General features: G+C 47.2%; 1 protein-coding gene and 1 long non-coding RNA gene across 2 annotated transcripts; one reads left to right on the top strand and one right to left on the bottom strand.

The window, feature by feature from the left end:
* The first annotated feature begins 145 nt into the window (after positions 1–145).
* Positions 146–15732, top strand: LOC135304320 (heat shock factor protein 3-like). Its single transcript, XM_064426598.1, has 13 exons — positions 146–332; positions 1403–1511; positions 3114–3241; positions 6090–6214; positions 7080–7155; positions 7818–7879; positions 8315–8396; positions 8680–8813; positions 9611–9856; positions 11064–11169; positions 11724–11789; positions 12648–12714; positions 13211–15732. Exons 1-13 carry the CDS (start codon positions 195–197, stop codon positions 13540–13542), a joined length of 1671 nt encoding a protein of 556 aa, XP_064282668.1. The 5' UTR covers positions 146–194; the 3' UTR covers positions 13543–15732.
* Positions 15733–16396: 664 nt separating this feature from the next.
* LOC135304323 (uncharacterized) lies at positions 16397–18363 on the bottom strand. Its single transcript, XR_010365736.1, has 3 exons — positions 18331–18363; positions 17044–17183; positions 16397–16822 (listed from the first exon to the last, which is right to left on the bottom strand). It is a non-coding gene; the product is annotated as an uncharacterized LOC135304323 (long non-coding RNA).
* Positions 18364–18531: the final 168 nt, after the last annotated feature.

Here is an 18531-nt window from a genome sequence, read left to right on the forward strand (position 1 = left end):
GCGGTGACGTCACGCGGCCGCGCGCTCCCCCGGGAGCACAACAAGAGTCACGCTCGCGGCCGCCGGGGCGCGGGGGCGGGGCCCGGCGGCTTCCCGCCAATCAGCGGCCGCCCCGCGCGCGGGCCCCGCCCCTCGGTGCGTCGCGCGGCGGCGCGCGGCCCGTCCCCGCCGGCGCGGCCCGTCGCGGTCCGAGGATGCGGGAGGCGCCCGCGCTGCCCCGCGGCCCCGCCGCCCCCGGCGCGCCCGGCCCCGCGCCCGTGCCCGGCTTCCTGGCCAAGCTCTGGGCCCTGCTGGAGGATCCCGACAGCGACGACGTCATCTGCTGGAGCAGGGTGAGGCGGCCGCCGGGGCCCGGCCCGCGGAGGCCCGCGCGAAGGACTCGAGGGTGGCGGGGGCGCCGGGCCGCGGTGGCGGAGCGCGGCGGGCGGGCGGGCGCCGGCGGAGGCTCCCGGCGGCCCGGAGCGTGCCCTGCCCGCTTCCCCGCGGCGCTGCGGGCGGCGCTGCGGGCGCGGGGCCGGGCCCGGGCCCTCCCCGCTGGCCGGGCCCCCGCCTGCGGGCCGCGGCCGGGCTGACCCGGCGGGGCATCCCCGGGGACCGGCCCGCATTGCCGCTCCGCCGCTCCCCGCGGCGAGAGGAGCTGTCAGGAGCCATTAAGTGTCCGTTTTCCTTCCGGAGCGGGGAGGGATGTGCCCCGCGGGCACGCTGACCGCACGCGCCGTGTTTACTTTTGTTCCCTGTCATTTTTTAATCCGTAGGATTTTTCTCCACTTCTTTCCAGCCGTTTGCCCTTTACAAAGATGAAAAGAAACGCAGTATTTTTGTCCTCTTCATGGACAATATAAATGCGATGCAAAAAGCTCTTCCTGTTTCCAGGAAGTTTGGTCTTGAGCACGTTAAAAATCTGGCACCGCTGGTGTCACACTTACCCCTGGTCACCGCTGGGTTGTGTTGTCTGAACTTTCGGTAGCTGAGCAACGTTACGTGGTTATTTTTAGTGATGACATAGCACGTACAATGGAAGAATCTTGTCAGGAGCTGGGCAGGCTGATGAAAGGAGATGAAATCTCTTTAGTGGCATGGATTCCATTGGGCTTGTGCAATGCTTATGTTTACTGGGGACGAAGGGAGCGGGTTTTTAGAAAAATTTTGCTTTTCATTAAGATCAGCGTGTCAGGGCTTTAAGAAAATTACCTGTTCAGTAGAAGTGTTCTGTGTAATTGTGTCTTTGAACTCAAACTTTTTATTCCAGTCCCAGGTGTTCCCACAGCCCGCTCACTTGGTGAAGTCTTTTGCCCTTCCCTGCTGTCAGAACAGTCTTGGCTGATTTATGACCTTCACTTAAGAGCAACACCTTAGAAAAGCTGTGCTTATTCACTAACTGTTGCTTCTGCTTGTTTCCTAGAATGGCGAGAATTTCTGCATTCTGGATGAGCAGAGGTTTGCCAAGGAGCTGCTCCCCAAGTACTTCAAACACAACAATATCTCCAGCTTCATACGGCAGCTCAACATGTGTAAGCATCAGCGGTTCCTACGCACTCTGTCTGCCAAGTTCATGGCTGCTGGCTTTGGTTTGGATTTCTTTAAACAAGCAAATGGACTTGGCAAGTTTTTCATCCCTAGAATCCTGAGCCCTGGCCTTAAGTTTGCTTTACAAAAGAAAAGACTGATGGTAGAGCATGGTTCAGTGTTTGGTTTTTGTGTTTTAGCTCCAAGTCCTTTTGAGTAACAGCTGTAAGAATGTGTGCTGGTGCCTAGAGCTAGCCTGAGGTTCCCTGAGCTCCAGTGTTGCTCTTGCAGCAAACATGTGTGTCCCAGGGGAGCAGAGGCTGCGTGTGCACCCTTTCACCTAGAATGTGAAGAAAAATTGCCTGGATTTTGGGGCTACCACTGCTCTTGCCTGCTTTGCTGTGTTGGAACCAGAGCAGTGCCACTGATGGGCTGCACTGCATTTCTCAGTGTGTTTTCTCTGCTCAACTTGAGAGCATCGTGTGGCAGTGTTGCATAGCACATGTGCAGTGTGGCCAGGCAGAGGGGTGCAGTGAGGGTGGCTCGAGGGCACAGTGCAGCATGCAGGGCTGCAGCAACCAACAGGAGTAATGCAGAATCTTCTGGAACCAGTGGAGGGACAAACAGCACAGGAGGTGCTGCCTTAGTTAGAATTTCAGACTGACAGGGAGGAGCTCTCTGTCCTTGCACTGTGGGTTTGCCTGATCTCTCTAGCTGATGCCTGTATGGGTTTGTAACCTGTAGCTCATCTGTTTAGTCTCTGGACAGAGGGCAGATGCTTCTGTTCGTGTTGTGTGCTTGTGTTTGTGAGATCCATCACTTGAGTGACAGAGGATAATCCACAGAAACAATCATCTCTTCCCTTGTAGCCTGGATAAATGAAAAAAAAGCAAATATTCCTATGTAGCTGTATAATGTAGTGGAAGCCTCCTTTTCCTGCTGGATCTATCCTGGCTTTCTAATAATAGTTGGAGTGCATTAATTGTGTTAAAACCTTGACTGAGGAGAGACATGGAGTGGCCTGTCAGCTGAATCATGCATGGTGGTGTTTGAGCAGTGATGGAAATAGAGCTGGCAATATCTTACTTTGTGCAGGCAGTCTGGTATGTAGAAGGTGCTCTGCTGCAGGTGTTTGCATAGGCAGGCAAGGAATCAGCTTCTCTGCCTTGCTTCATTCTGTAGACCATGGTGGTACATGACAGCATTTGTTTTGATGTGTAGTTGTTAGGGATAAAAGGGAAGGTGTACATTCCTCTGCATTCACTGGGACATGAATCTACTCAGGATGTCGTAATAAATCTCATTTCTAACTAACTTGTGAAGGTTTGTGGGTGGCTGTGATGGTTTGGCTGGCCTCTGCTGTGTGTGCACGTGCAGCCTGCCAGGGGCAGGCAGTGGTACTGTGCACATATCCTCTAGCTATGGAGATCAGAGCAGTGAAATCATTGAGCACCAAGAAAGGCTACCTTGGCTGTTTCTCATTGTTTCTGCCCCCAGTGACTGTAGTGCAGTGGGTGTTTTGGTAGCACTGGACTTTTCTTAAGCTGTATGTATTCCGAGTCAGCTTTCAACTGCAAGAAATGGCTTTGTTGATTTCCTCTCCACAGATGGTTTCAGGAAGGTGATTGCTCTGGAGAATGGTATCATTACAGCAGAGAAAAGCTCAGTCATTGAGTTCCAGCACCCTTTCTTCAAGCAAGGGAAGGCACATTTACTGGAAAACATCAAGCGCAAGGTATAGTCCAAGCACATGTTTACTTCACTTAGTTACAAAAAGTGGCTTATCAGGGGTTCATGTGGGTGTTCCAAACACAGCCAGCAAATGCCATGGGAACCAAGGTGGCTTGGCTTGGCTTGGCTTGGCTGGGCCTCCTTGTGCAGTGCTTAGACAGAACCTGCTCTGCTCTTGGTTGTGAGCTGGGGTAGGATCACGTTCTTCATCATCATCAAACCACAGCCCTTCTCCACAGAGTTCATATCCTTGACTGCAGTTTAGCATGGTCTGCAGCTCTGTCAGCATCTCCAACTCCAAGAAAGGCACAAAGTAGAAGAAGCAATAGAAAATACATTCCCATTTGGCACTCATTAAGAATTAGCAAGGACATCAGTAACCAGTTCATTTGGATGAGTTTACTTAAAGTATATTGCTCCTCCAAAACTGTGTTGCCCACTAAGCCACATCCTTATGAGCACTTTCTGCTTTTCTTTTGTACGTTCAGGCCTTGTCTGACCTGTTTCTGCACAGATACTTATCCTCTGTTGGCACATTACAGCCCATAATATCCTGAGGAAGAGAGTATCATGATACATCACGTTGACATTTGAACAGCAGAACCTTTTCTTCAGGCTGTTGTCAGGTGTGGCTGCATTGCCCGGGGCAATAAAAGCGCAGCGTAGGCTGGAGAGCCACAATGATGTTTGGATTGATTCCTCCCTGAGCTGCCCCTGCTGGGAGCCAGGATCGATGGAGTGGCGCTGGCTGGGGCCTGTCCCCCCCTCTGCTGTGACCAGCCTGTCCCAGCCTGCACGCCTGGCAGGGCAGGTGCACGCTGACGTCAGGTGTGGCACCATGTGTCCCAGGGGTGGTGCGCTGGGTGGAGTGTTCTAGATGGAAAGACAAAAGCTCTGCTCAGTGCCAAGGATATTCGTGTGAAGTGTTGAATAGGTTGGTGAAAGACATTCTTTGTTGCACAGGAAATGTTTGTGATTTTTTTTGTAAAAGCAGTCATTAATTTCCTTGCTCTTCTACTGCCTGGAATGGAGCCATATTGCAGTGTTTGCTATAAACTGTATTTCAAGCCTGTGTCTGGAATACAGGTTTGAATGCAGGAGACTTGCTTTCCTCCCTTTCACTTTTAGCTCTGCTGGTGTGCAGATACCCTGTGTGTCTTCATAGAACACCAGAATGGTTTGAGTTGGAAGGCACCTTAGAGCTCATCTCCTTGCACCCACTGCCATGGGCTGGGACAGCTCTCACGAGACCAAGCCCCATCCAGCCAGGGATGGCAATGGGACAGCCAAGTTTCCCTGGGCAGCCTGTGCCAGTGCCTCAGCACCCAAGGACTGGATCCCCTGATTAACCAGTTGGGGACTCTGAAGAACAGTTCCTTGTACTTGGGCAAAATTTATATTGGCTCTTGTTTTGTTGGAGGCTAGCTGGCTGCATTTGGGATTTCCACCCACTTCCTACAAGTTTTGGTTGTCTTCCCACAGAGGGGTGATGTGCTGAAGGGAATCAGACAGCATTGAATTCCATTTGGGATGCACCCTGTGTACATTAGCATAATTTATTAACTGCAGCAAACAGCAAAGCATCTAGACTGCAGACAGGGAGGAGAACTGTCAGACCCTTCAGTGCATCCTTTGCACCACGGGATCGTGTCAAGAAAGTTGTTAGTCATGTCTGAGAAGTGATTGCACAACAGCTGTGTTCTGTGCCAGCACAAAGGGATGGGATGTTGGTTTATAACACCATTGGTTCATTTCTGACCATTCCACTCCCCTTTGGAAGGCAAGATGTGTGAGCCCACCTGCACAGGAGTTACCTCACACCTCAGCAGGCCAATACCACTTTGGTGCTTTCATCTTCCCCATGGAATCCACATGAGATGCTTTCAGATCTCCTTGAATTTAGCAGAGTAACAAGAAAACTCCCAGCAGCCTGCAGCTTGGGTGTGACTCCATGTGGCTCAATTATAGTCAGTATTTGGCAAAATAATGTTCAAAATTATGTCCACAAAACCTGGATGTGTCATTCAGATGTGTGCCTGTGATGCACTATAGACCTGTCTTTTTCAAAGTCCTGAATTGTGTTGCAGTCAACAATGCTTCTGCTGCAGAGAGAGTTGCTGAAGAAACTGGAAAATGTTTAATATAGAAGTGCAGGAAGGAGATGGTGAACTTTTTGCTTTCTGATGGCTTTTCCACCGTTGTTTAAAGCAGCAGCATTCACAGATTGTGCTGTGAGCAGAAGAGCTGTTTGGTCTCTTCCTTCTGCAGACAAGTCTCCATAACTTTGGAATGTCACTGAGCAGAGAGGTAGCAGAGGAAACACCCACAGGGGAATCTGCAATTCAGCTGGTGTGGCATAAATTTTCAGATTGAGTAGGATGCATCTAACTAGACACCTTAATCTCCTGGTAACTTACTGGAAATTTGTTACTCCTTTGCTGACAGATTTACCCACACCTAGAAGGAATATGGTCATCTTGTTCTTCCACTATCAGCTGTGGGGTTTTTTTTGCTGGTGTTTGCTCTGTGACACTAGAGGGCAAACTGTCACCAGGCCTGGCAGGGAACCCCCAGGGAATGCTCTTTGCAGAGAGTGGTTTTTATTGTGAATTACAGTCACGAATCTACTGTGTCCAGGTACAAAGTGCTAATCTCATGTTTTTTATTGGCATCTTGTTTTGTTCATACAGTGCAGCCTGTCCTAAGGATTGTCACCTGTAGCAGTTGTGATGTTTTGTGCCATGTAAGAATTGCAGTCTTACCTGCTCTTGTAATGGGGCTGCAGACTGGCTGCACTCTCCTGCAGCAAGGAGCATGCACTGTTTGTAGTAAAGCATGTGTACCTATTGCAGGTGTCTGCAGTGAGGACTGAGGATCTCAAGGTCTGCACAGAGGATTTGCACAAAGTCCTGTCTGAGGTGCAGGAGATGAGAGAGCAGCAGAACAACATGGATGTCAGGCTGGCTAACATGAAGAGGTAGACTCGGCTGTTTCGGGGTGCTTACACATTGAATGTTGCTTATACCTGATGGAGACTGGCTAAATATGGGTTTCGTTTGAACTGGAAACAGGTGAAGCTATATTTTTTCCTAAGAATGCCCATTCCACCCCACCCAACATTCTGAATTTTGTTTGGTTTTGTAATTCAGTTACAGACTGGAGATTTAGACTGGGTGTTTGTTGGCTGCCTTGAGATTTCACTCTGGTTGCCAGCACCTGTAGTAGTTTTTAGGTCAATAAAAGCATTTGATTTTTTGAATACAAACAGGGTTGGATGCAGTGAGGGACAATTGGTGTTTTGTTTTCTTTCTAACTTGAAGTGGACTTTGCACATCCTCATCTCTGTTCTCTCAGATACCCTTCATACAGACACTGGTAATTTGTTCAGGTCATTGGTATGCCAGCAGATATCAACCAGAGTCCAGGAGATACCTTTCTCTCTCTCTGTTCCTTAAAAAAAAAAAAAAAACAAACAGCCAAGCCCTTTGAACACCATCTTTAGATCTGTCCCAAGGCTATCAGTGTTTGGAAACAGGCTGAGTGTAACACAAAGTCCTTATTCAACAGCTTTGAGGCTTTGAAGGAATACCTCAGACCAAGATTATTGGTGGAGCAGCAGAGGATGAGGGTGTCCTTTTTAAATGAGTGTTTCATGCTGCTGATGGAAAATTGAGTTAACCCAGAGTTTGTTAGTGGATCAAATTAACTGAGGGTTAGTTATCCACAGAGGGAATGTTGCCATTGGTTCTGCAAGGTACTCTAAAAGTTTGAAAGCTGTAAAACTAGAGCATATAAAGTAAACTCTGTTCATCCTCTGTCTTCTGATTTATTCTGCATTGCAGAGAAAATAAGGCCCTGTGGAAAGAAGTGGCAGTTCTAAGGCAGAAGCACAGTCAACAACAGAAGCTGCTGTCTAAGGTACCATTGCAGCATCTTCAGTGCTACCATCCTTATTCCTGCCTCTGTGATACTTCATGGCATTCTTTGCTTATGTAGAATGACAAATGACACAGAGCTGAACAGGCTGTATTAATACAGCATAAAGAAAATGTTCACAGTTCCTGAGTGTCCCAGAAGTAGCACAGTAAAGAACCACGAGCAAAGCACTAAGGAAAAGTCATAGTAGGCTGTCAGTGTGTGGAGACAGTGCATGGTAACAGGAGCCCAGAACTTGAGAGATTGCAGGCACATGGAACGGAGTCTGTGAAAGATCTTGGACCAGGATACATTTAGACCACTTGAGAAGTGAACTTGGAATGCAGAAACTGTAGGACTTTGCACGCTGGAAAAAATTTTCTCTGGTTTATTCCTCAGCTGTTTCTGGTCTGGAATTCTCTAGTGACTTGTGCTGCTATATTGCATTTCAAAAAAAGCCAACTGTGCAAATGGGCTAATATTTCTATGCAGTTTGCAACTCTTGCTTTGTTCCTTAAAATACAATTGCAAATGTTTTTTTAAAATACCTGTTAATTTCTGTCATGTAACTATATAATTTTATAGTAAAATCTGAATTAAGAATTTATGTTAGGATTGCTATGCTGACCACCTGGTTTTGGTTTTCTTTTGTTTTTCCTTTTTAGATTCTTCAATTTATACTAAGTTTGATGCGAGGAAATTATATTGTTGGGGTCAAAAGAAAAAGGTAATTACTTGATAGGTCCCAGACCAGTGTCAGATGTGAATTGTAGGGATAAATCAGTTTCTGTTGCGTGACAGGTATTTTTATCATTTGTATATTCAAACTTGAGAAAGCTGATGGAATTTCAGTCAAGCACAAAATAAGTATCCTCATCACTAAAATGGGTGGGAAGGGAATATTCTATACATTTTCAGTTGCAAAGGGCACAGTTATCAGAAATGGTAAATCTCAAAACGTGCATGTGTGACGACTTCTCCCAAACCACAGTGTGTGTGTGTAGGACAGGCTGCCTGCGGTACCCTTCCTTACACACACTTTTTTCCCAAAAGCCAGGCTTCTTGGGAGGGCAGGAGTGCTGACCACTGCTGCCTGTCTTTGGCACTGCTGCAGCCCTTCCCTCAGGCTGGCAGGATTCACTAAAGCTGTGCTCTGTCTCAGGTCTCTCACGGATGCTGCGGGTGCTTCACCCTCCAAGTACAGTCGGCAGTATGTCCGCATCCCTGTGGAGAGTGGCCAAGCTGTAAGTCTCCCCAGGGACGCAGGCAGGGGGTTGGACAGGATGATACACAGGGATATCAGTCTTCCTTGTAGCTACAAGTACCCTAACCTGGTAATCAAATGCTCTCCCTTTTGTAATGGGCAGCTTTACAGCAACACTCTGGCTGTAAAATCATGCAAATCAGTGCAACTGGTCACAGGTGTAATGTGAACAGGAAAGAGAAGCTGCAAGGAGAATGGGGCTTCAGTATGAGAAAAGAGAAGGTCAGAGCCTGTGGTTTACTCATTCTGTACTATATCTGCAGATGGCTTTTTCTGAACATGGTGCAGCTGAAGAGGATGGAAATGGTACAGGTCTGATAATCCGAGATATCACTGACACCCTGGAAAATGCCACCAATGGCCTCCTTGCTGTGGCACACACAAGTGGCAGAGCCAGGTATGTCCTAAGTATATGAAGTATTTATGCCTGGGTTGATAACTGGGTAGTTCTGTTAATGTTGGTGATCCATCTGGATTCTGGGGAAGAGAATGTCTCTCTGAATGTCCATTTGTGCATGACAGGCCTGTTGTAGGCTTTCCTTCTACACCATGTAGCATTGCTCATTGTCAGAGCTCATGTCTCTTCAGGGGTCCCTGGAGGCCTGACAGGCTGATGGGCATTGCAAGTTTAATTTGCTGAGGCTTTTCTGTCTGTTCAACAAATGAACACATACTTGACTTCTCAATTGAGCAGGGGCCTGAATGCATATATAGGTTTCTAATAATCCAAAATCTGTATAGATTGTTAACAAATCAAGATGTATAGATGTATTTCCAGTTTCAATACTGCTTTCACTAATCATATCCTAGGGAAGGCATTCTCTGTGTGGCAACAGATTTTACTGAAAACCCATTTAATTGTTAATGCCTAAAGTAAAATATGGACTGATTTGGAATATTTTTCTTTCCAGAGTCTGTCTGTTAGGAGATTCCCTCCTGCCTAATTCCTATGTACTATATTGCTGCTTTTTTGCCGGGGAAAAAGAGGTGTTTTTCTCTGATACATAGTCTCTGTATAAGCTGTAGTAAGAGATTCTTCATCTGCCACTTTGCTGCTTTTTCTAATGACGAGTTTGTTACTTGAATCCTTGACTGGCCTAATCTTATTAAGATCTGAGATACTAAACCTGAAATGAATAGTAATGCATTTGATAAATTCTCCTGTGTGTTGTTTCTCTTTGGGTCACATTTTAGAGAGCCACAGGCAGCTCTAGATCCTGGCTTACCTCTTTGTCAAGTATCACAGCCAAGTGAGTTAAGTTGTGCAGAACCTGTCCCATCAGTTCCTGTAAATGATGCCAGCAAATCCAGTGAAATAGGCACAGCTGCTGTGGAGCTCCACACTGCACAGCCAAATGCTCCAGAGGACCCCGTGTCAGTAATTGACTCCATCTTGAATGAGAACAGCTCTGGAAACCAAAATGATCCTTTGCTGGACAGGTACGAACTTGTTCCTGAAAAGTGTAATGCTGTTGTCATCTCGTGGGATGCTGTCAGAGTTCTGGAGGGTGTGTTGTTTGGCAGAACATGGGGAATTAGCTTTTGAATTGTCATTGACAAAGTGAATTCTCTGCACCTTTGTTACCAGGGCTTGAAAAAGTGCTGGTATCAGACGTTGAAAAAGGGCAAGTGTCCCTTCACCTTTGTGGTAACATGTGTGCCTGACTGCTGGTGCATTCATCAGTGTGTCCCCTCAGCCCACTGCTGTCACTGCCAGGTGCTGCCAGCAGCAGGTGCAGGGCACTGATCTCAGGCTGGCACTGTGGGCCCTTTGTTCCTGGGACCTGGATGTGGATTGTCCTGGTGGTCCTCTCACTGTTCCTTTCCTTCTCTGGCCCATTTGTACAAAGCTGTTTCCCCTGTGCCCTGTCAGGTCACAGCCCTGGATCAGGGGTGCAGGCTGTGGGATCCTGCCCCACTGTGGCTGCAGGAGAGCTCTGTCAAGGACAAAGCTTTAACCCTTGTTCCTGCAGCTCTTCTGCTGTGGTCAGCAGCAGGTAGGAGGGTCTGGGGTGGTGTCCCAGCATTCACGGTCTGAAGGCCCTGCTGTATCTTCTCTCCTGCACTGCAGGATGTGAGGCACTGCCTTGGAACTGCCCGTTCCTTAGTGCTGGGAATTCAGTACAGGAGCACCTTGTGGCATAGCAAGACATGCAGTGTGGGCACTGTGCCTGCAGCTGCCTTCTCAGGTTCTTCACTGTCCCTCATGTCCTTCCCACTGTCCCTGGAACCATGTCCAGTTTGGCAACAAGCCAGTGTTTCAAAGCAGGTAAAAGTTCCTTCAGGCCCAGATTATTTCCAGCCCTTTGCTTCTCATTTATTGTCCCGGGGCAAAGCCATGAAACCTTTGTTTAAACAGATACTGATATACAGGCTGGGATCTGAGAACATTCACCAGGTATTCAAATGAGGGAGGAAGTAGGTATGGAAGGAGGAACTGCTTTTTGACCTGGTAACTGTAGTTGTGCTTGCTGTTCAGTTAGTCTTCCCTTGTGCCTGTACCTCAGAGAATGGAGTGAAAGGTGATACGGGAATGTGATTTCATCCATTTGGCTGCTCTGGATTGTAGGCAACCTGCCCTGTGGGGCAAGAGAAGGCCCTGCCTGCCAGCTGTGCCTTATAGTGCTATGTCATTCTGTCTTTTTAGAGAGGAAATTCAGGATTTTCTGAACTGCATCGATGCCAGCCTTGAAGAGCTGCAAGCAATGCTGTCAGGGAAGCAGTACAACTTCGGTGCCGAAGCGTTCAGCGACGTGAGTGTCTCCTCATGATTTCTGATTTCTGAGAAATGCTGCTCAGGTGGTGTCATGAAATGCTGCTAGTTTATTTCATGTTGTAATGGGTAAGAGTCAGGAACATCTTGAAAAGCAAATAATTACAGAATGATTCGTAGGTATTCACAGTGTACAGGGAGTCTTTCCACGTCATACAGGATTCCTGTTCTACAGAACTGAAGGGGGGAGGGAAAAGAAAAAAATTTGCCTCACTTCTTCTCAAGCCTAATCACATACCTTCACATCCTGACATACATCCCTGTAATGGATTCATTTGGATGATATGGATGATATGGAGTGGAACTTAGATCTATTCCTGGAATCACTGGGAAATAGGGTAACCTTTTTTCCTCCTGTGACCTCAGTTTACTGCCACAGGTTGAGGCTCCCAGCTGAAGGCCCATGGAGGTGCCACTGTCCCCATGCTTCAGTGGAAAGAGCAGCTCACTGGGTCCTGCAGTCCTTTCAGGAGCTCTCTGCAGTTTTATTTTAAGAGCTTTGTTGGTTGACATATGATCTGGTTTTATTTTCAGACATTTAATCCGGAGCTGCCAGCCCTGGATATGAACCTGATGGAAACTCCCCCTGGTATTGAAAATGTAAGATTGACTTCTGTGGTGGGGAGGGTGAATGTGGTGCTGGGAGTTGAATCTTGCTTGATGCAGCTCAAGGGTGGGAACAGGGTTGGTGGCACAGGGTTGGTGGCACAGGGTGACACTGCTGGTTCATCTCATCCAGCTGACTCCAGGGTTTCAGTTACCAAGGTTGGCTTGTTGGAATTTAGGAGGGATCTCAAGATAATTTCCAGTCCTGCATTCCTAGTGCAGTCACAAACTTGGAATGCCTGTCTGGAGACTAAAGGAAAGGTACTAAATGAAAATTGTAATGCAATATACTGTAGTTGTTCTGAACTTGGCTCTGTGGGATTTTCTCAGAAGATATACAGAAGTTCCGCACAAACTTACTTCTCTTGGTCCAGTTCCTAAAATTGATTCATACTATTAAAAAAATACCCTTGGAAGTGTTATTTCTGTTGTAGTCCTGAAATAATATTTAAACTAGGATTTTGCAGTAAGAAGAGCTTTGACTACAACTGATATAAAATGCAGCTGTGTTTAAGCAGTGCCTGCCGGATTCAGATACATGATGAAATCATGTTTAACTGTTATCCCAACAAGACCGATTATAATAAAGCTGTTGGTTTGGAAGGTAGAACAAATATTTGCTGGTCAGAAGCTTGTTTTGTTTAGTAAGTTAAGTTTGTCTGTATTTCACTGTGCCTCCTCCTGAGAGCTCCTGTGTGCAGGCCTTCATGTGCAATGACAGGCTCACTGCTCACTTGCTCCATCTCTCTTTCCTCCTCCTTTCACATCTAATTCTGTTAACCAGTCAGTAAAGATTTTCCATTTTGTTGTTGTTAAACATTCTGTCTTAACTCTCTGTCTGCTTTGTTTCAGATGGCAAACTTGGCAGAGAGCACTGAAGGTCTGGGAGCAAGTGAGAGGGAAACAGCAGGAAGCAAAGGTGGGCAGGAAGGAGCATTGAGCTCTGTGGCAGCTCCACTCTCTTTGAAAACTGTATATTGAAATTGAATTGTTGTAGCCTGTAATATCTCCTTTGGTCTGAGCTTAAGCTTTTTGTGAAGACTGTGATGTTTCACTGGTCTTGAAGCTGTGCCTCAGTCTTTAAAGGCCCATCCTGTGCCCTGAGGTTTTTCACACAGAAAGCATGGGTCCCATCCTGTGTCCCTTTTCAATGGAAACGTGACATGAGTGCCACAGTGGGGAGCAGATCTGCAAACCCCCTTGTGGCAGTATCTCCTACACAGGCTGTGAGAGTCAGGGGCTTGGAGTGGGCTTCAGGCACTGATGTTTCCAGGCCCAGGGGCATTGGCTTCACTCTGACAGCTGTGGGGCTTTCCTGTAGTGCACCAAGTTTGAAGCAACCTCCCCAGGTTTTCTTGCCTTGAATAAGAGCCCTCATTTGGTGAAACAGTTTGAACTGTTTGTTTTTCCCTCAGATATGCAGCTGATCCAGTACAGGGCCAACCCTCTGCTTTCCTTATTTGAAGAGCTGCCTTCAGGTGAAGCTGCAGGGAAGGCAGATGATCCGAAAGACTTTCTGCTGCCTCCCCTGGAGGAGAAACCTGCTCTCCAGCCTCCATCAGCCAGTGGAACTGTGGTGCCACTTGCAGCTCCAGCAAGCCAGGCCGAGCCTCTGGACACTCTGGGAATGGGTGATCCACCTCTCCTCCCAGAAGATGGGAATGGAGAGTATAAACTATTTCCACTCCTGCTTCTCAGTCCTGTTGCTAACTTCATAGATGAGGCCTCTGAGATAGAAATTTCTTGAACCCATAGAACATCTGTAACCAGCTTAGTGCTATGGAATAACCACCAAAGGAGTGGAGCAGCAAAAAGTGTGAGCTGGGTCCTCACCTGCTTCCTGGGGACCCTGCTCTGCACAGACAAATGGAAGTTCTCTTGCTGCAAGCAGGGAGCACATCTGGGACAACTGAACACAAGCTCAACAACAACAAGAGCTGGTGGAGTGAAGGCACCAGACAGAGGGGAAGAACAACAGCCCTGTAAACATACCACAGTGTATTCCATAACTTTTTATCCAATATTCTTATTGCGAGAGGAAATCTGTTTGTATCCTGTTTGTAAAGTTTGGCTGGGTTTTTTTGTTGGGGGGTGGTGTTTGTTTTTATTAGCTGGATAGTAATGTGGTGTGTAATATTTTAAACCTGGGTTTTACTCTTTGGAGAGCCTGCTTCAATAGGTGGCTTGCCTACTGTTTGAATTTAAGTTGTTTTTAAATTTTGTTTTTAATTTGAGATTTCTTTTTTTTTTATAGTTACTGGCTACAATTGTTTGCATCTGCTTAGATTACTTTCATACTCCTAGATTCGCTCCTAGGTTTAGGGAACATTTTTCCTATGGAAAATGACATTTAACTGTGGAGTATTATTTTGTAACATGCTAGCACACATCCATTGCCCTGGATTGTAGGAGTTGTGGTAGGAAGTGCTTGCCCTCCTGTGTAGTGCTGATTTCTCATGCACATTGCATGGCAGCTCCGGGGTGACCTGCCCCCAGTTCACAGGTTGTGTGTCCTTGGAGGTAGTCAGTAGGACTGATTCATGTTGGGCAAAGCCAGCAGCTGTCCCTGAAATGAGAAGGGGAGCCCTGGGGTGCCTTGCACTGACTCACATTAAGGTGTCTCTGTGCTGGTTGCAGCTTTTGTTCCCTGCCCCTGTATGGACATCAGGTTTCACACTGCACTCTCTGCCTGTGGAATCTTAAAATCAAATCAACCAGATGCATCTGAGTCTTTTGACAATGAATTACATAAACTAGTGTCTGCTTCACCAAAAAGTCCTTCCCCAGAGTTCCTTTTGGCACTGTTTCCCAAGTTCTCTGAGCAGCTGTACTGTGAGCCCAGCCCCAGTGTCAGTGGAGCAGCAAGCTGTGTGCTAGTACCAAGCCCGTCACAGCTTCACCAGCCCACACAAACCTGCTGTGTGCCGAAGTGACAGCAGGAGGCCTGGATGCAGGTAGAAACCCCCTTGGATAATACCACCTGATATTTCCTGCCAGCACAGTCACTTTAAATTTTTTTCCAGTTTTAGGAATTCAGGCTACCTGCAGGCTTTGTTCTCTCTAACATTCTTGAACTTATAAGTGCTGAGCTCTTTTACATTCAAGAATCCAAGGTAGATATTCTGAAGCCTGCTAGATAATAATGCATGTTACCTGTGCTGGCCTGACTTCATTGGATTTGTGCTTCACTGTCAGATCTCTGAGTTGCAAAGGAAGGTCCTGCTCCTAAGTGTGTAAAACCTTCAGTGTAATTTTATTTCTGTGGTTCTGTACCTGTTCTTACCTTGTGACCCTTCTCATTTCCATCTTTTGAATTGCCTTTTGTCAAGTTAGTCTTACTCAAGCCTTCAGAGTCTTTCTTTCGCTGACTTGTTGAGGTCAAGGGCTGAATAGTCTCAAGTTTTCATGAGCTGAAGGGAGAGGGGGAGGTGAGCATGTTGCATCTGTCCCAGGTCACGTTTGGTTTGTTAATTCCTTCTCAAAGGCCACAGTTTTGTCAAGAGTGAAATCAGTGAAATCCAGGCTTTTCTGGTGTGCTGTTTGACAGCACCATGCAGACAACAGAGTTCTTTGGGAGGCTGATCTGTGCCTCTGACTCCCTGCACTGGTTGGACTGTAATTTCTGTCATGGATTAGTGTCATGTTCCTCTGTCTCAGAGTCATCTCCCCTCAGCGCAGCTCACTGTCAGGTATTGGGTCTGAGTGCATCATGGGTTTTTAATACACTCTCTCTCTTAAGAAGCTAAGAAACCAAGGCTTACAAAAAGTGCAAAAAGAAAAAAAAAACATTTGTAAATTTGTGTGTCTGGTTTATGTACAGGTCCGAGAAAAGTATTTGTGCAACTTTCCTAAGAAAGATTGCAATGGAAAGGGGAAGACTGAATAACAAAAACAACCCCACATGCTGAAGTAATTAAACTCAAGAATTGCAAAAAGATTACTGTGTTTCTTGTACATTCTTTGTGTGTGTTCCTGTCTGTGCTAATGTTTCCCAAACCTGTTTACTGATTTCTTTCATGCTCCTGGGGCGTGGTCTCATGATGCAGCTGCTGCTGGTTCAGGACTAGGGTGATGAGGAAAGCCTAGTGTCTGTTTGCAGAGCGTGGGAGAACAGCACCTGGGACTGGTTTTTCAAAAGGGTTGATGTGAAAGCTCACAATACTGTGTGTGCTGAAAAATACACCAGATGTAGGGCACACCTGCACATGTTCTCCACAGACCCCAGTAGGAACGGCCCTCAGCTCCATAAGGTATGGATTAAAATATTCACTGGAGATAACAGGAGGAAATGGAACAGCCCAGATCATCTGTAGCATCAGGCAGACCCCAGATCTGGCACCCCTGTGCAGACTGCCCAGGGTAATTGGCACCACAGGCATTACAGTTTTTGTGGGATTTTCCTTGAAGTAAGGGACTGTTGATCATTTCCACTGCCAAGAAAAAGGATCTTTTTACAGAACATGCTGCTCTTCAGGATAAGGACAAGGACAGGGCATGTGGAGCTATGGACAGACTCCTCTGCCAGTGCAGCTGCTGCCCATCCTGTGCCCGAGGCCAGGCACTGAGTCAGCAGCCCCATGTGCCAGCCTGGGTGGGCACTGCCCACTGCAGCCTGAGGTTTGTCACCCGTGACCACAGGGGCCTCGCTGTAGCAGCAGCTTCCTTCCTTCTCCAGCATCAGTGCACATGGCTGCTGCCTGGCTCCTGGCCTTTATCTCTGTGTCTGGGGAGGAAAGATTGCTCTCCCTTATCATTCACGTGCTGGGAATCCACAGAACACTCCCAGGCGTGGCGGGTGCAGACTGAGAAAGTGCCAAGTTCCTCTTGCATGCTCCTTTCAGATCTACTTCTGCACTGTTCCAGCCCAGCCCTCCCCACACCGACTGTGGGAGCCTTGCCATCAGTTCATATCTCCTGTGTGCTGGCTAACAGCTTTCCAGAATACAAGAAAAACTGATTTTGCTCTGTCTCTTCTGGGCTGTGTGATGCCACCTCATCCATCCGTGCTCAGAATGTTTTGCTGTCTCCTAAAACAAGATTCTTGTTTGAAAGGCAGCATCATGGTATCAAAGATGCCCAAAGCAGAAGCAAGGGGTTGCTGCCACAGTCACCTTAGCCACAGGAGCCTGGTGCTGCATTTTATAAAGGATAAAACTCTTCCTGCCACTGTTCCCCCCAACAGTGTAAATAAACTAAAAAACACCTACACATTTACAGGGTAAATGTAAATACACTAAAAAATACCTACACATCTTTTTTAGTCACACAGTTTGAGTTTCAACTTCCTGGTTGGTCCAGATCCTGCTGGTGATACGTTCCTGTTGTGTTTTCACCCCAGCCAGCAATCAAGCACCACACAGCCACTCGCTCACTCTTGCACCAGTAGGACTGTGGAGAGAATTGGAAAAGTAAAAGCTGGAAAATATTTGGGTTGAGATAAAGACAGATTAATAGTGAAAGTGAAAGCTGGCACACAAGCAAGGAAAAACAAAGGATTTATTCACTGCTTCCCAGGGCAGACAGGTGTTCAGACACCTCCAGGAGAGCAGAGCCCCATCACGTGTAGTGGTGACTTGGGAAGACAAACACCATCACTCCAAATGTCCCCCCTCCTCTTCCCCCCAGCTTTCTGTACTGAGTGTGATGTCATGGGCAGGGTCAGTTGGGGTCACCTGTCCTGGCTGTGTCCCCTCCCCACCTCCCCTGTACCCCCAGCCCCTCACCAGCGAAGCCATACAAAAGCAGAAAAGGTCTTGGCTCTAACACTGATCAGCAATAACAAAAACATCTCTGTATTGTCAGCCTATGCAAAACATAACCCCAGCCACTGTGAAGACAATTAATTCTACCCCAGCCAAACCACTGTCTTTGACTTAGCTCAAGATAATGCAGGCTTCTACCCTCCTCCAGCAAGCTCTGTCCCCTGCAAAGGAGTTCCAACGATTTGACCTTAACGTGGTCTTTTCCCTCCCTGAACCAAGAAGCACATGAACACTGCAGCCCACAGCAGCTTTTCCTGCTCCTCCCTGTCCCAGGGGCTGCAGGCTGGAGTGGCATCTCAGGGGAGATTCTGGTGGAGGAACACAGGGCCACAAGGGAGGATCCCACGGTGCCACTGCAGACCCAAACCATGTCTCACTAGCACACCAGGGGCTGGGATTTGGATGGCTGCATTGAATTAGTCTGATTACTTGTATTTGAGGACAGGGTGTTGAATTTGGGTGTAACAACAGCAAAGGCTCATTTTGGTTCAGCTGAATGCAAGGAAGCAGAAGATATTCTTTTACTGGAGCAGAAGAAAAATTGAGAGCTGTAGAAAACAGTAAAAGGCAGTAAAATCCATCAAATGGAATATTTCAGTAGAAAACAGATAATTTTCCTAGGGCTAGTGCTCAATTACTGAATTATAGAGATTAACTATACAATTTAAAGAATAGTAATATATCATTACATAAAGAAACCACACTTTCATGGTCTCAAAGATTTTCTGCTTTGACAAGTTCCTCTTTTTCTCTCTGGGCATCTCCATGTTCACCTGTTCCCAAGTAGTCTGAAGGCACTGCAGGAAGGCATGGCCCCAATCAGGCCTTGTAATTGAAAACAATTAACCAATTAAACCAAGCAGCTAAATTGCTCTGTGAGAAGGGAGGATGCATCTGTGAGATGCAGTGGGATTGGTGGCCTGGCTATCTGCAGCTCTTGCGATATTTGTGGCTTTAGATTTGTATACCTGAAT

Source organism: Passer domesticus, chromosome 7 (assembly GCF_036417665.1).
Source record: "Passer domesticus isolate bPasDom1 chromosome 7, bPasDom1.hap1, whole genome shotgun sequence".
Classification (NCBI taxonomy): Eukaryota; Metazoa; Chordata; class Aves; order Passeriformes; family Passeridae; genus Passer; species Passer domesticus.